At 41.5% G+C, this 15,902-nt stretch overlaps 1 protein-coding gene across 2 annotated transcripts in view; it reads left to right on the top strand.

Annotated features, from left to right (window-relative positions):
* The window catches only part of LOC147034229 (transmembrane protein 181-like), a 41,489-nt gene extending 27,106 nt beyond the window's left edge, over window positions 1-14,383 (top strand). The window contains exons 10-17 of one of the 2 annotated variants that reach the window (XM_085878925.1): window positions 1,573-1,664; window positions 4,218-4,275; window positions 4,837-4,939; window positions 5,229-5,280; window positions 7,828-7,910; window positions 11,186-11,275; window positions 11,606-11,678; window positions 12,435-14,383. In XM_085878925.1, coding sequence (XP_085735051.1) covers window positions 1,573-1,664; window positions 4,218-4,275; window positions 4,837-4,939; window positions 5,229-5,280; window positions 7,828-7,910; window positions 11,186-11,275; window positions 11,606-11,678; window positions 12,435-12,516 — 633 coding nt within the window. In that variant the 3' untranslated portion in view covers window positions 12,517-14,383. The remainder of the gene's footprint in view (window positions 1-1,572; window positions 1,665-4,217; window positions 4,276-4,836; window positions 4,940-5,228; window positions 5,281-7,827; window positions 7,911-11,185; window positions 11,276-11,605; window positions 11,679-12,434) is intronic. The other variant, XM_085878915.1, reaches the window with a different exon arrangement.
* The last annotated feature ends 1,519 nt before the right edge of the window (window positions 14,384-15,902 follow it).

Here is a 15,902-nt window from a genome sequence, read left to right as displayed (position 1 = left end):
CAAACAAACAAACAAACACAGACACAGAATGACACACACAACCGACCAACATAATTGCCGAAATCCGAAGGAGTCCGGCAATTAACAAACAGACAGACAGAAAGGGGTGAAAACATAACCCCCTTCACCTTTTGTGGCGGAGGTAAAAATACAATTGCTCCTTGTTAAAATCAGCGGAGGCTGTTTCAAACAACTTTTGTCACATAAGATGAACTTATTCACTTAAAAATAATAATGGATGACATGACATTGGGTTTGGTGATATTCTGGTGTTGTGAACACTGGAATGGCATCCCACACTTTGTGGGTTCAAATATATCTCAAGGCAGCAGTGTTAAAAAGAAAATTGGATTCTTCACTTGTGGGCACCAAGTTAGTTTCAAGGGAATGATTTGGTCAATTTTGAATTGTCGGCTAAAAATCCAGTTGATTCGACGATGATCTTCACGAATGGAATAATTTTTCTGCACCTCTTTTTCTGGTCCTCTTCTGACTCCAGTCTCACTTGTCTCCACCATTAAGTTCCGAACAAATTTGGGCCAAAACTTCCATCGAGAATCATACTCAACATTTCTTGTTCACAAAGACCCAAACCAGAATGGTCTGCCAGGTTTGGAGGACTTTTTTGCTTGTGTGTTTGTTGATTGGTATTAGTTTGTGCAAGATTCTGGACATCTCAAATTGAGACTAGTTGAGCCAAAAATCCAGCCTGAACTAGTTCACAAGTTGTTGGGGGTAGCACTTGATGCATAGCCACTCAATGCCATTTGTGAAAACGGAAATGCCACCCAAAATCTTCCAATCCAAATGGAAAAATTACAGTTTGGAATGCAATGGAGAATGCTTGCTCATTGTTACCAATGTGATGTTAAAAGTTGTTAAAACAGAGGGGAAAAAACCTTTATTTAGTTGACAAACAGATCTACAGACAAATCATCCCTTTACCTTTTAGGGGCATCAGCCACACTGTTAGGACTTTGTTTTGTCATGGTTTTATCCGGTCCATTCGACATTTGGCAACCACAGCAAAAGCAATGTTATCCGTATGTAATGATAAGCTGTATGTAATTGTTGCTAAAGAAACTTTTGTGAGTAAAATGGATATGCCTGAAACGATACTCATTGAGCAGATGGAAAAGTTTCCTTTTGAAATGGTCCATTTGTTCAGGTGAAATTTGATGCAGATCCTTTCCATCAAGAGTTTCTATTGTAGAATTTCGATACCATGTTTATTCTTCATCCACATGTCCTTACTTTTGAAGAAGGATAAATAGAAATCTTACTTTCGTTGAAGATTCTTTACGTGTTTGAGAGCAAATGCAACATCTGCTCATCTGGAAAATTAATAATTGTGGATGAGTGTAGTGGTAATTTTTTTTAAAAAACAAATAAATATTTTTTCATCTCGATTTACAGGTTTTAAGTTTGTTTCTCAACTCTGAAGAATATGTATTACATTTTTATCTCTTGTTCGGTTATTAAAATTTTCTTTACTTTCAGTGATTTGCCATTGTGAGTGTGATTGCTTTTGTCCATCCACTCAAAACCTTTTTGTCCTTCCCAATGTGCCAGAGCCAGGGCCGGTTTGTGACGTTTTACTTGCCCAAGCTCCTCATCGTCGGCACGCTGTGGCTCGCGGCCATCACGCTCGGTGCCTGGCAGACGTACGTAACCCAGCGTTAAAGCCCTACACTCGACTGTATTTGCAATCTGTGATATCTATGAAATCTCGTGATGCCATGTAAATATTGAGGAAGAGCAGCAGGATAAAATAACCTTGTTTGATCACATACATTAATGAACCAAAGGAAGGCTCCTTTATTGAAGCATGATGGTTTGCCATCTTAAGTAATTGTGTTACACTTAATGTCGGTAATTTATTTTGCACTGGCTTGTAAAGTAGAAATTAAAGTTTGCTTTTGGGTATTTGTCATGTTTTCATGTTCCTGTTGTCATTCTTGCCATTTATTCATGATGAACAAATTAAATTTCATACTTGGGGGGGGGGGGGTTGCTGTATTAGATGTTGAACTTCCAAAAGGATGATATTTTAGAAATGTTTGTTTTTTTAGAGAAAAGAAAACCAAAAAACTTATGATTGTCTTTTTTTTATATTCATGGTTTTCTTTTTTTCTTCCTTTTTTAACAGTACAAAGTCAAAAATACCATGAGCTTCTCCAGAGTTGGTATAACCTCCATGTTTTGAATATTTTATTTTGTAAACCTCTGTAGCATGCATGACTTTTATATCCATGGATTGAAGCTGCGTCCTTAAAGGTTCCATATTATTTCTGTTTTGCCAAGGTTTCAGATAAGCTCAGGTTTTTCTTCTTTTTATCTCTGCCACCGAAGGTGAAGGGAGTTGTGTTTTCACCCTCTCTGTCTGTTTGTCTGTCTGTCTGTCTCTGTGTGCAGGATATCTCAAAATGTTGTGCATGGATTTGGACGAAACTTGGTGGACTGGTTGGGTGTGTGACCACGACATGATTCGATTTTGGTGAAGATCCGAATCCGGATCCGATTGCTAGAATTTTTAAAGTGATTCTTCACTATCGAGAGATAGGGTTAAAAAACGATATGTAGCACGATATCTCAAAAATGTATTGGGCCACATATGTTCTTGTGAATCAGGCATTACAGGGCGGAGGTATGCGCTCTACCGAGTGCCCTTCTAGTTTGTTATCTGCAACGAATGGGGTGGCATGTGAGTCTAGGGTAGTGACATATATTGTCATGTGTTTGAGGAGGCACACTAGTTGGCCGCATGCTATCCAAAAAAACATGTGAGGCATTGCCCTGGAGAAGGCCAGATGGCGATTAACCAAGTTTTTTTAGGTAGTAGGTTGTCAGCAGCAACCGCCCAGGGTAGTACCACTGTCATGACTTTGGTGCATTAGTGGTGCCCAGAACCATCTTGTTCTCTCCATGTCAGAATTGCTGGTCTTGCTTTCTGCCTCACACAAACTAAGCTAGCAGGCAAGCTTTAATTTTCTCTTTCTCACTCTCACCATACACTTATCTTCTTCATTTTTACTCCATATCTTTACATTCTTTCTCTTTCCTTTTGTTTCATTTAAGGCCTGGCCTCTGAGGACTACACAGTCCGTGACTGGAGCCTTCAACTTTTGAAATACAAAAATAATTCAAACCATTGGCAGGAAGATGGTGTATGTGCCTAAAATCGAACTGCTGGGCTAAGCTGACACCCTAATGATAAACCGAGAAAATGTCCCCACGATGGTCTTTATCAATTTGATAAGAATGGTGACAGATAAAAGAATAACGTTAATAAACGATATAGTTCTCCAATAGATTACTAACACAATGGCATGAGGCACAAATCCTGATGAGCCTGCACGATAAGACGAACATAGAATGCTTACTTAACAAAATAACTACTCAATAAAAACCTCTTTATGTCATTGGCGTGTTAGATTAGCCAAGCCTGTACACACAAACGAAGAGTCTGGGAAGACGGGAAAGCAAACGAATACAAAACAAGGCCGGAATAAATAAATAAATAAATGAGATAACGGGGGAAGAAAGGAAGATTCGGTGGTGCCAAATGGTCTACTCTACTACTACCTCTTTAAGGGCCCCAATTGTTCCCATCTTCTTGTGAGTTTGGCCTAAGTCTTTCACGAACCAGCTAGCCCAGGCCTGACGTTCGACTGAACATTGCAGAAATTTGTTCTTGGTGATGGCAATAACTCGTGCGATCTTTGCAAAAGATACTGTAGCGTCTTTAACGTCCACCAACTAATGCCAGCAGATGGGACACTTCACTTAACATTGATCTGAGATAACATTTTTTTTTTATGCAACATCCACCAGCGAAGCACCAATCAGACAGATTATAGCTGGGTCGGGAATCGAACCCAAGCGAGACAGTTAAAAGGCAAGTGTGCGACCTCCGCACTATCCTGTTGGACGTAACTCCCCTACCAATTGCGAAACACACTTTGGGATCTTTCGCATCCACCAATGATGAGTCAGATGTTTTCCAGCAACACTTTTGTATTGTGGAATTCTTCATGTTTCTCACTTCTACAATTACCATAAGGACCTTCCTTTTTACAGTACTTCCTCTTCCTTCATGTTTTTTTTTCCAAACCGAAGCAATTTTATACCTGAAGTCGTCTTAACGATTGCATTTTATTGCACCGATACATTGTCACAATGTTTTAGTGTCTTTACAGTGCTTGTTGTTATTTCAGAAAAACCCAACTTCACGACCCTACTTTTCATTACACGGTGGACTCGGCGAGTTTCAAAGTAAGTCTGAATCGAGACTTCTCATTTCGACGAGAATTGCATCAGTATCGCTGAATTAAATTGATGAGGATTCAATAGAAATGTTGTTTGGAGGATTCTGATCAACAGACTACTTTCTGGATACACTGATGTGATAGAGCAAGTCAGCTCCATACTTTGATAGAAGTTATTCAAAAGGTTTAATTTATGTAATCTTCCAAGTGATTGGATTCGCATAATAGTTTTACCTTGACAACCTCTACCCCTCCTTGCCTTGTTGAAAACTACCGTATAGATGCACGCCCTGACCCCATACTGAAGTTGTTTCCACTTTTCTCGGACAAGAGAGATGATATCACAAAGGGACGATTGAGCCAATGTTTTTAATCCCAGATAGAAACACTGTATTAATATCGTCAATTAGAATTTTGTGTTTGTTCAGGGATCCTTCCTCTCCATTCTGTTTTTAAAGGGAATATGCCAGTCGTGATGTTTATAGTTTCTGTGCTGGCAGAACGTTGGCATGAGGATAAAAGCAATCCAAAATCTTACGCGTTTACACAATTCCTTTTCATGTCGCAGGGAATGAAAATATTCTTTTTCATTGTCGGCTCTTTGTACGTCCTCTACCTCGTCTTCCTCATCCTCAGGGCGTGCACAGAGCTTCGGAACACACCCTACTTTGGTATGCTTGCTCGTGGTTCTTTGCAATCGATTTGATGCCACATTGGGAGTTATTTTGATTTATTTAAACAGAACACAACAGAACTGGGAATTTGTTTATTTATTTATTCACAGTACACGATGCGCATTCACTCACTGTTGATTAATAAAAGTGAAGTTGTATTTATCAGCAACCAGGATGGGGTTGCAGTGCAGGACTGTGTTGTCTTGCATTTGAATTTTCAATTGTACTGAAATATCAAAATGTGAAAGATTTGAATGTTTGGATATAATTTTCTTTGCCTTCACAGATTTGCGCCTTAAGTTCCTCACTGGCCTGACCTTTATCATCTTTTGCTTTAGGTGAGCTGCTATATTGTCATTTTTCACTCTTTAAATGCACCAATTAATAGTCTAACTACAAAACAATACCATTTCGCTAATATTCAAGCAAATGAAAAACACTATTGTTGAATTTGAAAGGACGAACAGGCAGTGGTGTTATGTTTATACATACTTGTATGCCTGGTCTTGGCTTGATGGTTAAGGTGGCTGGTTTAAGATCATAGGGTCTTGAGTATGAGCTCTTGTCGTGCCGTTACATCACACCAGGTGGGTTGACTCAGCCTGTCATCCTTCTGAGGATGGCAAAATGAGTACTAGCTTACTGGAAATAGGGGGCACTGCATCAGCGGCACAGCCGCACTCCCAGCATTGATGTAACCAGCAGCCACAATCTACATACAAAATAATAACAAATAGAGGTACATTCAAAGTACACCACCCCCATGCCAAATAAATAAAGAATAAATCCTCCAGTGCACGACATTGCCAGGACGCCTTCGGTGCTTGGCGATGCCGCCTTGCAGCACATGGGGACTGAATTGGGAGGGAGCGGTGTACAATAAGTGATTAATTGCATAACTAAAATAATAAATAATCATAAAATAAATAATAATCATAAAATAATTAATTTCTTAATCAATTTGCCAATGGCATACCAAAACCACCACTGGTTCATCCGAATCTGTAACTTTTTTGAAAATTAAGTAAATGATCGTAAAATGAAAAATTAATTGATTAGTCAATAAATCAAAAATACCCTTTATAGCCAAATCACTTGTTCGCTGTCATGTCCAAATATCGCTTTCCAAGCTCAAAAGGTGCTTGAGATATTGCCCAGGTGAGAAAGAAAATAAATAAGTAATTAAGAAATCAATAATAAGTCGTAAGTAATCAATTAAGTGATTAATAAAAAAATACCGTTTTTACCAAAGGACATCTTCACTTTTGCTCCTAAATTTCAGCTTCCTTGCTCAAAGGATGGCTGAGATATCACCTGGCCAAACAAGAAAGCAAACAAACAAACAAATAAAAACCAATGGTCTTGCCAAAAGGTGACCACGTGTGACTTCTTTAAGGTCACACTGAGGTGAACAGAGCTGCTATCCACCAGGAGCGACTCCTTGAGGAATATCTGCCTACGAGAGATTCCGATGACAATCGTTCTACGGAGTAACCATGAAAAATATGCGTTTGCCTCGTAACGTCACCAAATGACGTCATAATGTCTCAAGCTTGACATATCTAGAAAGCACCCATTGAGGTGTTCAATTTGAGGTACTACACGATATGGTTCCTAAAACTTGAAAATTTGACCTTGGGGTCAAATATGTTTGACCTCAGGCGCTAACCATGAAGGTCAAGGCCAATTGTCACCAAAAACTAATCAGCTGAGCGCCAGACCATATACTACATTCCCATAAGGTTTGGAGATGATTGGATTAAAATTACTCAAAAAATAAGGGTTTCGTCGACCTCCATGATTTACCGCAAAGTGACCTTGACCTTTGACCTTGACTTTTATGTGTGCTGAAGGGTATTGTAATAATACTACGATATGTGTACCCACAAGAGTTTCCGATGAGAATTGTGCTCTACAGAGTGATATAAAGGTGAAAAATCCAATGATTACAGACAAACAAACAAAAAAACTTACCAAGTAACAGATCTTGCAAAAACTTCGTTTTGGCAAGAAAAAAACATTCAAGCTGACTAACATATCTTGCAAAAACTTCGTTTTGGCAAGATAAAAAACAGAGTAAAAACTGAGTACTCTCTTCCTTTGTTGCCCGGTGATGACGTCATGTATTGCCTGGATATGGAACTGGGAAGGAGTGGTGTACAATATACATAGTTGTGACATTTCACAGCCAGTTATGCACTTGCAAGCCGACCGCCGGATAAAATAGTAGGTGCACTTATTGTTTAATGTTGCAATTCTTCCTTTTTGTTATTATTTTTCTTCTCGGAGGAACGTGAAGTGAAATTTTCTGATTATCAATTATGTTGGTTCTCGCTGCTTGAAACTTGCATTATTTCGTTATTGGATAGTTTCTTGCACTTTTGGTGCTTAAGACATCATTACCTGTAAAAGCATGCATTTTGAAGGCATCGTCTTCATCAGCCTCGGGTCGTATTATTTTATTTCGTTTTCAGTTGACTTTTTAAACGCCGTACTTGTCAGGGATAGTTAATGTTTTTAAAGAAATTAGGCGAGCACCAATTATACGCTGAGTGTTTTCATAAATTGATGGAGAGAAAACCATCTGAATCTACGAACAAGCCATGGAGAGGTATCTGCTACTCCAACTCTGTCTTACAGACATTGTGCTTTAACATAAGCTTCATTTATTTTAGTGAATAAATATACTTGATGTTTTCTAAATTTTTGTTCAATCAATCCTGCTCTACATGACATTAAAGGAATATGTGTTCACTATAATGTATTTTTAAAATAAGATAACAAAATTGAAACTCTGCTTTCTGATCAGGAAAGTTATGTTTTATTTTTGATCAGTGGTTGAATTGATGACTAACCGATCTTTGTATTCTCCCTAATCATGTGAGCTTGACGATTCTGATCCTGCGGTTTGGCTCGAGGGTTCTTGAAGAAAACTTCATTCCAGAACTCTCTACACGTTATCGAAGCGATATCCTTTTTATTCCTTCTGCCACCGAAGGAGGGCAGAGGTTATGTTCTCACCTCTGTCTGTTGGATTCGCAAGATATCCCTTATTGTTGGGTTTTTCGTGTGTGTGTGTGTGTGTGTGTGTGTGTGTGTGTGTGTGTGTGTGTGTGTGTGTGTGTGTGTGTGTGTGTGTGTGTGTGTGTGTGTGTGTGTGTGTGTGTGTGTGTGTGTGTGTGTGTGTGTGCGTGCGTGCGTGCGTGCGTGCGTGCGTGCGTGCGTGCGTGCGTGCGTGCGTGCGTGCGTGCGTGCGTGCGTGCGTGCGTGCGTCTGCAACGCGAGGCTCCACAGCACAAACCAGCAAACCGATTTTGAAGAAACTTGGTGAACAGGTGCCATATGGGCTGGGAATGTGCGCGTTTGAGTTTCCTTGCTAAGCAACCACCTGTTGCTATGCAGTGGCCGAAAAACCACGTTCACTATTTTCAATACTTGTCCTACAGTTTTGAATGTGGAGAAATGAGACTTCGGAATTAAACACTTCAAGATATTTAGAAAATTTCACTCGAGCAGATTTTTGATTTAGGTTTTATTTTTCAAATGGTAGTCCTTCAAAAATAGGGCGTCTATTTACCGTCATTTTTTATGAGGGGCTCAGGAAAGTGGGCGGAGCTTAGGGAAAGTAGATGTGGTTGATGAAGTGGGAGTGACGTAGGAAAGTGGGCGTGGCTTATGAAAAATAATGTGTGGCTCAGGAGGTGGTCAAACAAGAGCATTGAGAGAAGTTTATCGGGGTGTGTGTGTGTGTGTGTGTGTGTGTGTGTGTGTGTGTGTGTGTGTGTGTGTGTGTGTGTGTGTGTGTGTCTGCAACGTGAGGCTCCACAGCACAAACCAGCAAACTGATTTTGAAGAAACTTGTCGAATAGGTGCCATATGGGGTGGGAGTGTGCGTGTTTCAGTTTCGTTGCTATGCTGCGGCCGAAAAACCGCGTTCACTATTTTCAATACTTGTCCTACAGTTTTGAATGTGGAGAAACGAGATTTCGGAATTAAACACTTCGAGATATTTAGAAAATTTTACTCGAGCCCATTTTTGATTTAGGTTTTATTTTTCAAATGGTAGCCCTTCAAAAATAGGGTGTCTATTTACCGTCATTTTTTATGAGGCGTGCCAGTTGGCAAAATACGCAATAGGAAAAATCTTGCCAGGCAGAGGAACAATTGTATGTGAACCAATACGTCTTGGCAATGAATCTTCATCGATGGATCGGTCAGAATGAAAAGCATCGTATCCAGCGCTTCGATCCGAGTGGATCCCTCGTCGCCTGTCGGCTTGTCTGTCTGTTTGTCTGTGAACAGGATATCTCAAAAAGTTATGGACTGATTTTGACGGAACTTGGTGGACAGTTTGGTTGTGTCACAAGGACAAATTGATTAGATTTTGATGAAGATCCAGATCCAGATCTGGGTACTATAATAATAAGTGATTCTTCCCCATTAAGAGATAGGGCTGAAAACCATGTACTGTACTGTATAACACGACATCTCAAAATGTTATGGACAGATTCGGACAAAACTTGGTGGATGAGCTGTGTAGGTGACAAGAACAAGCTGATTATATTTTGGTTAATGTCCGGATGCAAATCCAGCTTATCGGTGGGATACAAAACGTAAACTGTTCAACCTGGTCTTCAGAATCAGTGTTCCAGCTTGATTGTTTAACCATGCCTTAACGAGTTGGGGTAAGTAGGTGGTTATTCCACATTTCTCTATGGTTATCAGGCAATAATTATGTATTTTTCCTTTTAAGTGGCTTAGCGATAAAGTGACCAAATTCTCCATGGTTTACTTTGCTGGCGTTTGGGTTATATTACCAGGGCCATTCAGTGTGATGAAACAAGGCTCTGCGTACATACTATCCAGAACCTTGCACCACAACAACAAATACTTGTGAAATATCAAATATGAAACAGCTTAATAATCCAATGTTCAAATCGTTAAACATATAATGATTGCTATTTTTTTTTCTTGACCATCAGCCAATCGAAAACCACTAAAACTTTTTTGCTGAAGAAAAGTCCCGTTTGGCTCGCCTTACAAATGCTCAGGGTTCCTCTTGTTCTCGTTTCTACTGTTGCATGCTTGTGAAAGTGTGTTTGTTATTAAACGGCTCCCATCGTGTGGTTTCTCTGTCGCTCCTTCACGAGGCTCCCTCCATGTGTAATAATATGACGAACAGTGAATCGACAGCATAACTGCCTCAATCTGTCCGCGCCATTCCCTAACGAAACACCGAAGATGTCAAGAGGTCTGGATGTTGAATGTCCAAATGTGCTTTAAACCTGTTCAATTATTCTCTCTCTCTCTCTCTCTCTCTCTCTCTCTCTCTCTCTCTCTCTCTCTCTCTCTCTCTCTCTCTCTCTCTCTCTCTCTCTCTCTCTCTCTCTCTCTCTCTCTCTCTCTCTCTCTCTCTCTCTCTCTCTCTCTCTCTCTCTCTCTCTCTCTCTCTCTCTCTCTCTCTCTCTCTCTCTCTCTCTCTCTCTCTCTCTCTCTCTCTCTCTCTCTCTCTCTCTCTCTCTCTCTCTCTCTCTCTCTCTCTCTCTCTCTCTCTCTCTCTCTCTCTCTCTCTCTCTCTCTCTCTCTCTCTCTCTCTCTCTCTCTCTCTCTCTCTCTCTCTCTCTCTCTCTCTCTCTCTCTCTCTCTCTCTCTCTCTCTGTTTCTCTCTCTCCGTTTCTCTCTCTTTCTTTCTCTCTCTTTCTTTCTCTCCGCCAAAAGCTTGCAGACTTATTTTTGGTACTATTTTCCAATTAATTGATGTTTGATATTGAGGAACGTTCCATCTTGCACTCCTATAAGTGGCATTGTAAAGGCTATTATAGTGTGTGGCTGATGCATGTCATCTCAGACAATTAAACGAAAGGAGAATTGTTTCGTTGTTATAAAAATAAATGTTCAGCCAATATGAAGTCAGAAAATTTCCTCAAAATTGAAATTTTAGACATTTTATTGATTGCAGCTGACATTTATACATGCGCGATTATGACTGAGTCAAAGCAAACAAACTTTTGATGACTTGAGTTTGATCCGGTAGCACCCATGAAACGTACTACTGTCTTGGAAACAAACGAACGGCCTTATTGCACGAATTTCATTGTTCAAGTAATGAACAGGTAATACTGTACAGTGTAACCTGGCTCAGTTCTGTTTGTCTTGTAAATAATTTTTGCTCTGCTTTTATGTACCGTTTTAATAATTGCTTAAATGATTACAGCTGTTTTTTTTTTCCTTGACTCTGTATACCAGCCGAGTTTCTATCTTTATACGGACTTCTCAACTTCTACCTTTACACTCTCGCCTTTGTCTGCTCACCGTCCAAGAACGCTGTGTTTGGTAAGAAACCATCCGATTTGTGTTTTGTTGTCATTTTTAATGATACCCTGTTTTTGCAAAAACTTTGAACCTAAGTTCATGGTTTGTCATCGCCATTTAAGTGCAAAAGCGTGCGTGACACAATTGTGTACTTACCTTGGCAATAACAGAATAGCAACAAGGAAATTTTCATTGAGACGTCAACATAGAAGTTGAGCATTGAACGCAACACTCTTCCACCAATCCCAACGGAGCTCCATCTTTCCTTTGATATCCTGGTGAAAGCCGATGTTCGAGCTTCATCGAGAGCTTTTCCACAAAGGAAATGTACTTTTGTTTTTCTGTGTGCAGAATCGCAACTTAAGGATAACCCTGCGTTCTCGATGCTGAATGATTCTGACGACGATGTCATCTATGGCAATGGGTAAGCAGCATGTTTTTTTTTTTAAAGCACAGCATAGCGAAGGTGAACGATTTAAAGTTTGATTGCTCATATCATGTCATCTTTTAAAAAAAACGATGTCAAGCGGGAAGGTAGGAAGGTTAAACTTTAAGGTAGGAACTATGAAGATAGGAAAAATTTGACCAGCCTCAGTGGCATATTGGTGAGAGCGTCCGCTCTGAGTCTGGGAGGTCGGCAGAGTCATATCAAAGACTTTACAAATGGTATGTGCTGCTTCCTTGCTTGACATTCAGCATTTAAATGGATAGAGCATGGACAAACAACCAAAAGTTAGCATTCATGGGGAGGAGGAAATTTCTCCTCAGGAAATGGCCTGCTGAGTGCAGTGAGAAAGGCGGTAGTACTCCAGAGAGTGCCCCAGGAGGTGACTCTTCCATTAAGCTTAGTGGTTGTTTGTTTAAGTGTGTGTGTGTGTGTGTGTGTGTGTGTGTGTGTGTGTGTGTGTGTGTGTGTGTGTGTGTGTGTGTGTGTGTATGTGTTGGCAGCTCCACCCCTTAGATCTTGTAAAGGAAACTGGAATACGAGTGCAGGATTTGATAGGTCTAATGGCCTCCAACTCCATCAAAATTCCTTGTAAGGGAATAACAAAAAGGGTCCCGCTCAGTTTTGCTAAAGCTGCTTCGTTATACTTTTGTTCCAACCCATGGCATCAGGCCGAGGTCCAATCCAGATATGTTCTTTTAAAGTGTTCGCTTTGTGCCCGCCCCCTAAACCAAGCAGTTCAGAGACGGAGGGACAGTTGCTGCAGAATGGCCGGGCCAGGCAAGCACCTTACGAGGATGAATCGGACAGCGATTGAAGTAAACTTCAGGGTGGACCTTGCATCTCGAACTGTGCCTGGCGTTTTGACAAAACCCACACTGCATATACTTGTGATGTCTGGTCTTTAAGCTGCTCAACTCCCAATAGCGTTTGTTTTGATTTTGTTTGGTGTTCCATGTTCATTGGTAATAATGCAGCAATGTTTTATGAGCACCTTATCTTACCTTACCAACTTGCCGAAGCCACGTGGATTCGTGATTGCAAGTCCGGGAGGACTCCGTCTCCCGCTATGACGTAGCACGAACAATTGGACTTTTAAGGCCTCATTCTCAGTGTTGTACTATTAATCGCATTGTTTAATGAACACTAATTTTATTTGCCTCTCACACATGCAAATGTGCTTTGTTCATCGTCAAGTCCCTCACAGTTTAAGTTATTTTGGCACTATGTTTGTTAACAGAGATGTACACACTCTATATATTGTACATAAAAGGGCCAGAGATGCATGTATATATGGAATTGTAATGAATGCTAATGGCTTTTATGGGATCGTATGGCTTTCCGTTGCATAGTATAGTATAGTCTGATGATGTTGCAATTGAAGCAAGAGACCATGTGACATGCACAAGCCCAGCACTCGACTTCAGGCTGGGACATAACCGCCGAAGGCTCACGATGACTTTAACAGGAATAGCTTCACGTGAGTGCCAGGTCGACCCACGGCGCACCAGAGTGGGAAAAATGCGTATTTTTATTTTTTGGTTTGGCTAATAAGGTCGAGCGGAGGGTTTATTTTTCTCGGCAGGTTTTGCTAAAAACATGATTGTCGAGTTCGTTCGGAATAATTTGCTCAACAATGCCGTTTCTTTTTGTTTTTAATGTGTGTGAGTATCGCCGTCTTGTCTTCCATGTACATTCCATGACTCTCATGAATTGTTCTCAGTCCTTCATCCTTGGTGCCAAATGCAGACCCGCAGGGAAACGGCTTGAGCAGGTTTGTGTCAATTCTTCCCTCCTTCTTAAAGGGTCATTACGCAAATATAAATAAAAATAGTTCTCGTATTTTAATGGCTTTTATGCACTGATACCTTCACCGTTGAACTCGTGTTGCTAAACTACTTGATTACATTGTCATGAAATGTTTACGGTTCCCAAATAACGTTTTTAGTTCTTATTTGATTACATCAGTTTCTCAATACAGTACATGTTTAGCGTCCATTGAACTGACCATCGGCCTTTATGCACATATGACCTCTGTATCGTCGACAGTACATCCGACAGTTGCTTCGATGCTCGTGCCAAGTTAACTGGGACGTTTGGATAATTTTTCGGCACAATTGCATGTGTTTAGTGCTTTCCTCATATCAGAAGACTAGGGTGTATCTTGACCCTTGATTGGAGAATAATATTACCAGACATCTGAGTCAGCCTTTCCAACAGAAACGTGCGATTTGTGGAAAGAGACCTGAGAATGAGACACTGGGAACATAAACAACAGCTATATACTGGTTTAGCCATTACTGTCGATCACCTGCACCATGTTATTTGCTGGCATGCAAAAGAAGTTGTGATGTTTGTTGTCTAAAAAAACAAACAAACAAACAAAAAAACAACCACCTGAAATACCCTGTCTAGAAACTTCTACAATATGTTGCTGTACGAGTAAATAATTCCATTGACTACAGCAGAACTGTTACAAATGTTGATGTAAGATATTCATTGAGCACGATCCAAGGAAGCCATGTGTGTTTGGGCACTGCAGAAGGCTTCCGGAGGTTGCACGTGCGAGTACTTATTGTGGGGGCGTTGATGAAGTTGCAAATACTTTTCAGTCTACAACTTATTTGATAAGGACTTAAGGGTGCTGAAGATTCAATTCTGGAATGAAGTTTTTTTTTATTTTTTCCTGTGTTACTACTTTCAGGATAGAGGTTGAGTGAATAAAATGATTTCCTCAAAATCTACTATTCCCAGCTTCTTGTGCAGTTGACCACGGAACGTCCTTTGGCCCATGCCTTTCACGAACTGACTGGCCAGGAATTTGGAATTTCTTTAAGGTCCCAGTGTTAACTTACCCGCTCTTCACAAAACGTACTGTGGGATGATTGAGTTCTTTAGTGTCCACCAATGCCCAGTGATGGTATATTAAATGGGTCCTCTGGCTTAACCTCCGTCCATCGATGCATGGCCGTCACTGTGAAACACCAAGATGACAGTTTGTAGTGGGATCATATTATTTCGTGGACACATTGCCGATACTGTTATACTGTTGTGGGCCAGGGTCCGGAGGCGATAAACGACCACTACATGGAGCAGTAGAGTTGTCTCCCACCGAACACCCAGAATTTAGGTCGTGACTCGGATAAGTCCCAGAGTTCACGGGTCTCTTAGCGGACCGTGGTCGCCAATATTTCGACGGTGTGGAGTAGGATTAATTGCCTAATTTCAATATACCTAAATACCCATGTCGTCCAACTACCGGGGAAAACCCCACCCTCGACGGACCTCGGGCGGAACGGACCATTTACCAAGCCCGATCCGGGTGTAAACCGAGCGGGGATTACCAAGATCCGTCGGTCCAAATGACAACTTACCGGCCCGAACGGCCTTACTAATTCTCAATACGCACCATGCTCGGCCAATGGGAGAAAGCACAGAAAACGAGCTGGTACATTTAACAGGGGTTTATTTATAACAATAATCGGGGAGGGGAAGCACACAACGGGCAGAGTTATCACGAATAAAGAAATGTAATGTACAATGAACAATGCACTTAACGATTCTACTTATAGACGGGGCCCATGGACACACACACACACACACACACACACACACACACACACACACACACACACACACACACACACCCAAAAGAAACTGGACCCCGTGGGTCTTTATTTGGTAGAGCCGGGCCAGGGTACCTTCCCGCCTCGTGCGGTCACACCGACTCCAAACCACCACAGTGGGACTCGAACCCATGACCCGAAGTCCACGGTCCACGTCCCTGGCAGCTCGGCCACCACTACCACGAGAAGCCACCGCAAAGGGCCGCAGACGAAGCGAATCTCCACCAAGACTGCAGACCCCGCCGCAATCGCCACCAAGACTCCTGTCTGTCATCCTCTCATCTCCTCTCTCTTGAGGTGGGAGGGGTTTCTTTCCTCGCCACTCGCCTCCTGACTGGACGAGGGGTTGTCGGACGACTCGTGGTCAGCCTCCCGATTGGCTGGGTCGCGCGTGTGGTGCTCGCCCTTCACTCATTGGCTGGAGGAAACAGTCCATGTCCTTCCTGGGAGCGGAGCCTCGATCCGAAGCGACGGAGGCTCCGCCCACTGCCTCAGCCAAAAACATGTGGGCAATGGCGACTGGGTCGAGTGCGGGTGGTGGCGCTGTTGTTGTTGTTGTGGAAGTAATAAAAACCTA

This window comes from Eptatretus burgeri, chromosome 1 (genome assembly GCF_056783735.1).
Source record: "Eptatretus burgeri isolate ZD-2024b chromosome 1, Ebu_testis_v1, whole genome shotgun sequence".
Lineage (NCBI taxonomy): Eukaryota > Metazoa > Chordata > Myxini > Myxiniformes > Myxinidae > Eptatretus > Eptatretus burgeri.
Note: the sequence above shows the minus strand (reverse complement) of the source record. Positions and strands in the feature narration are given on the sequence as shown.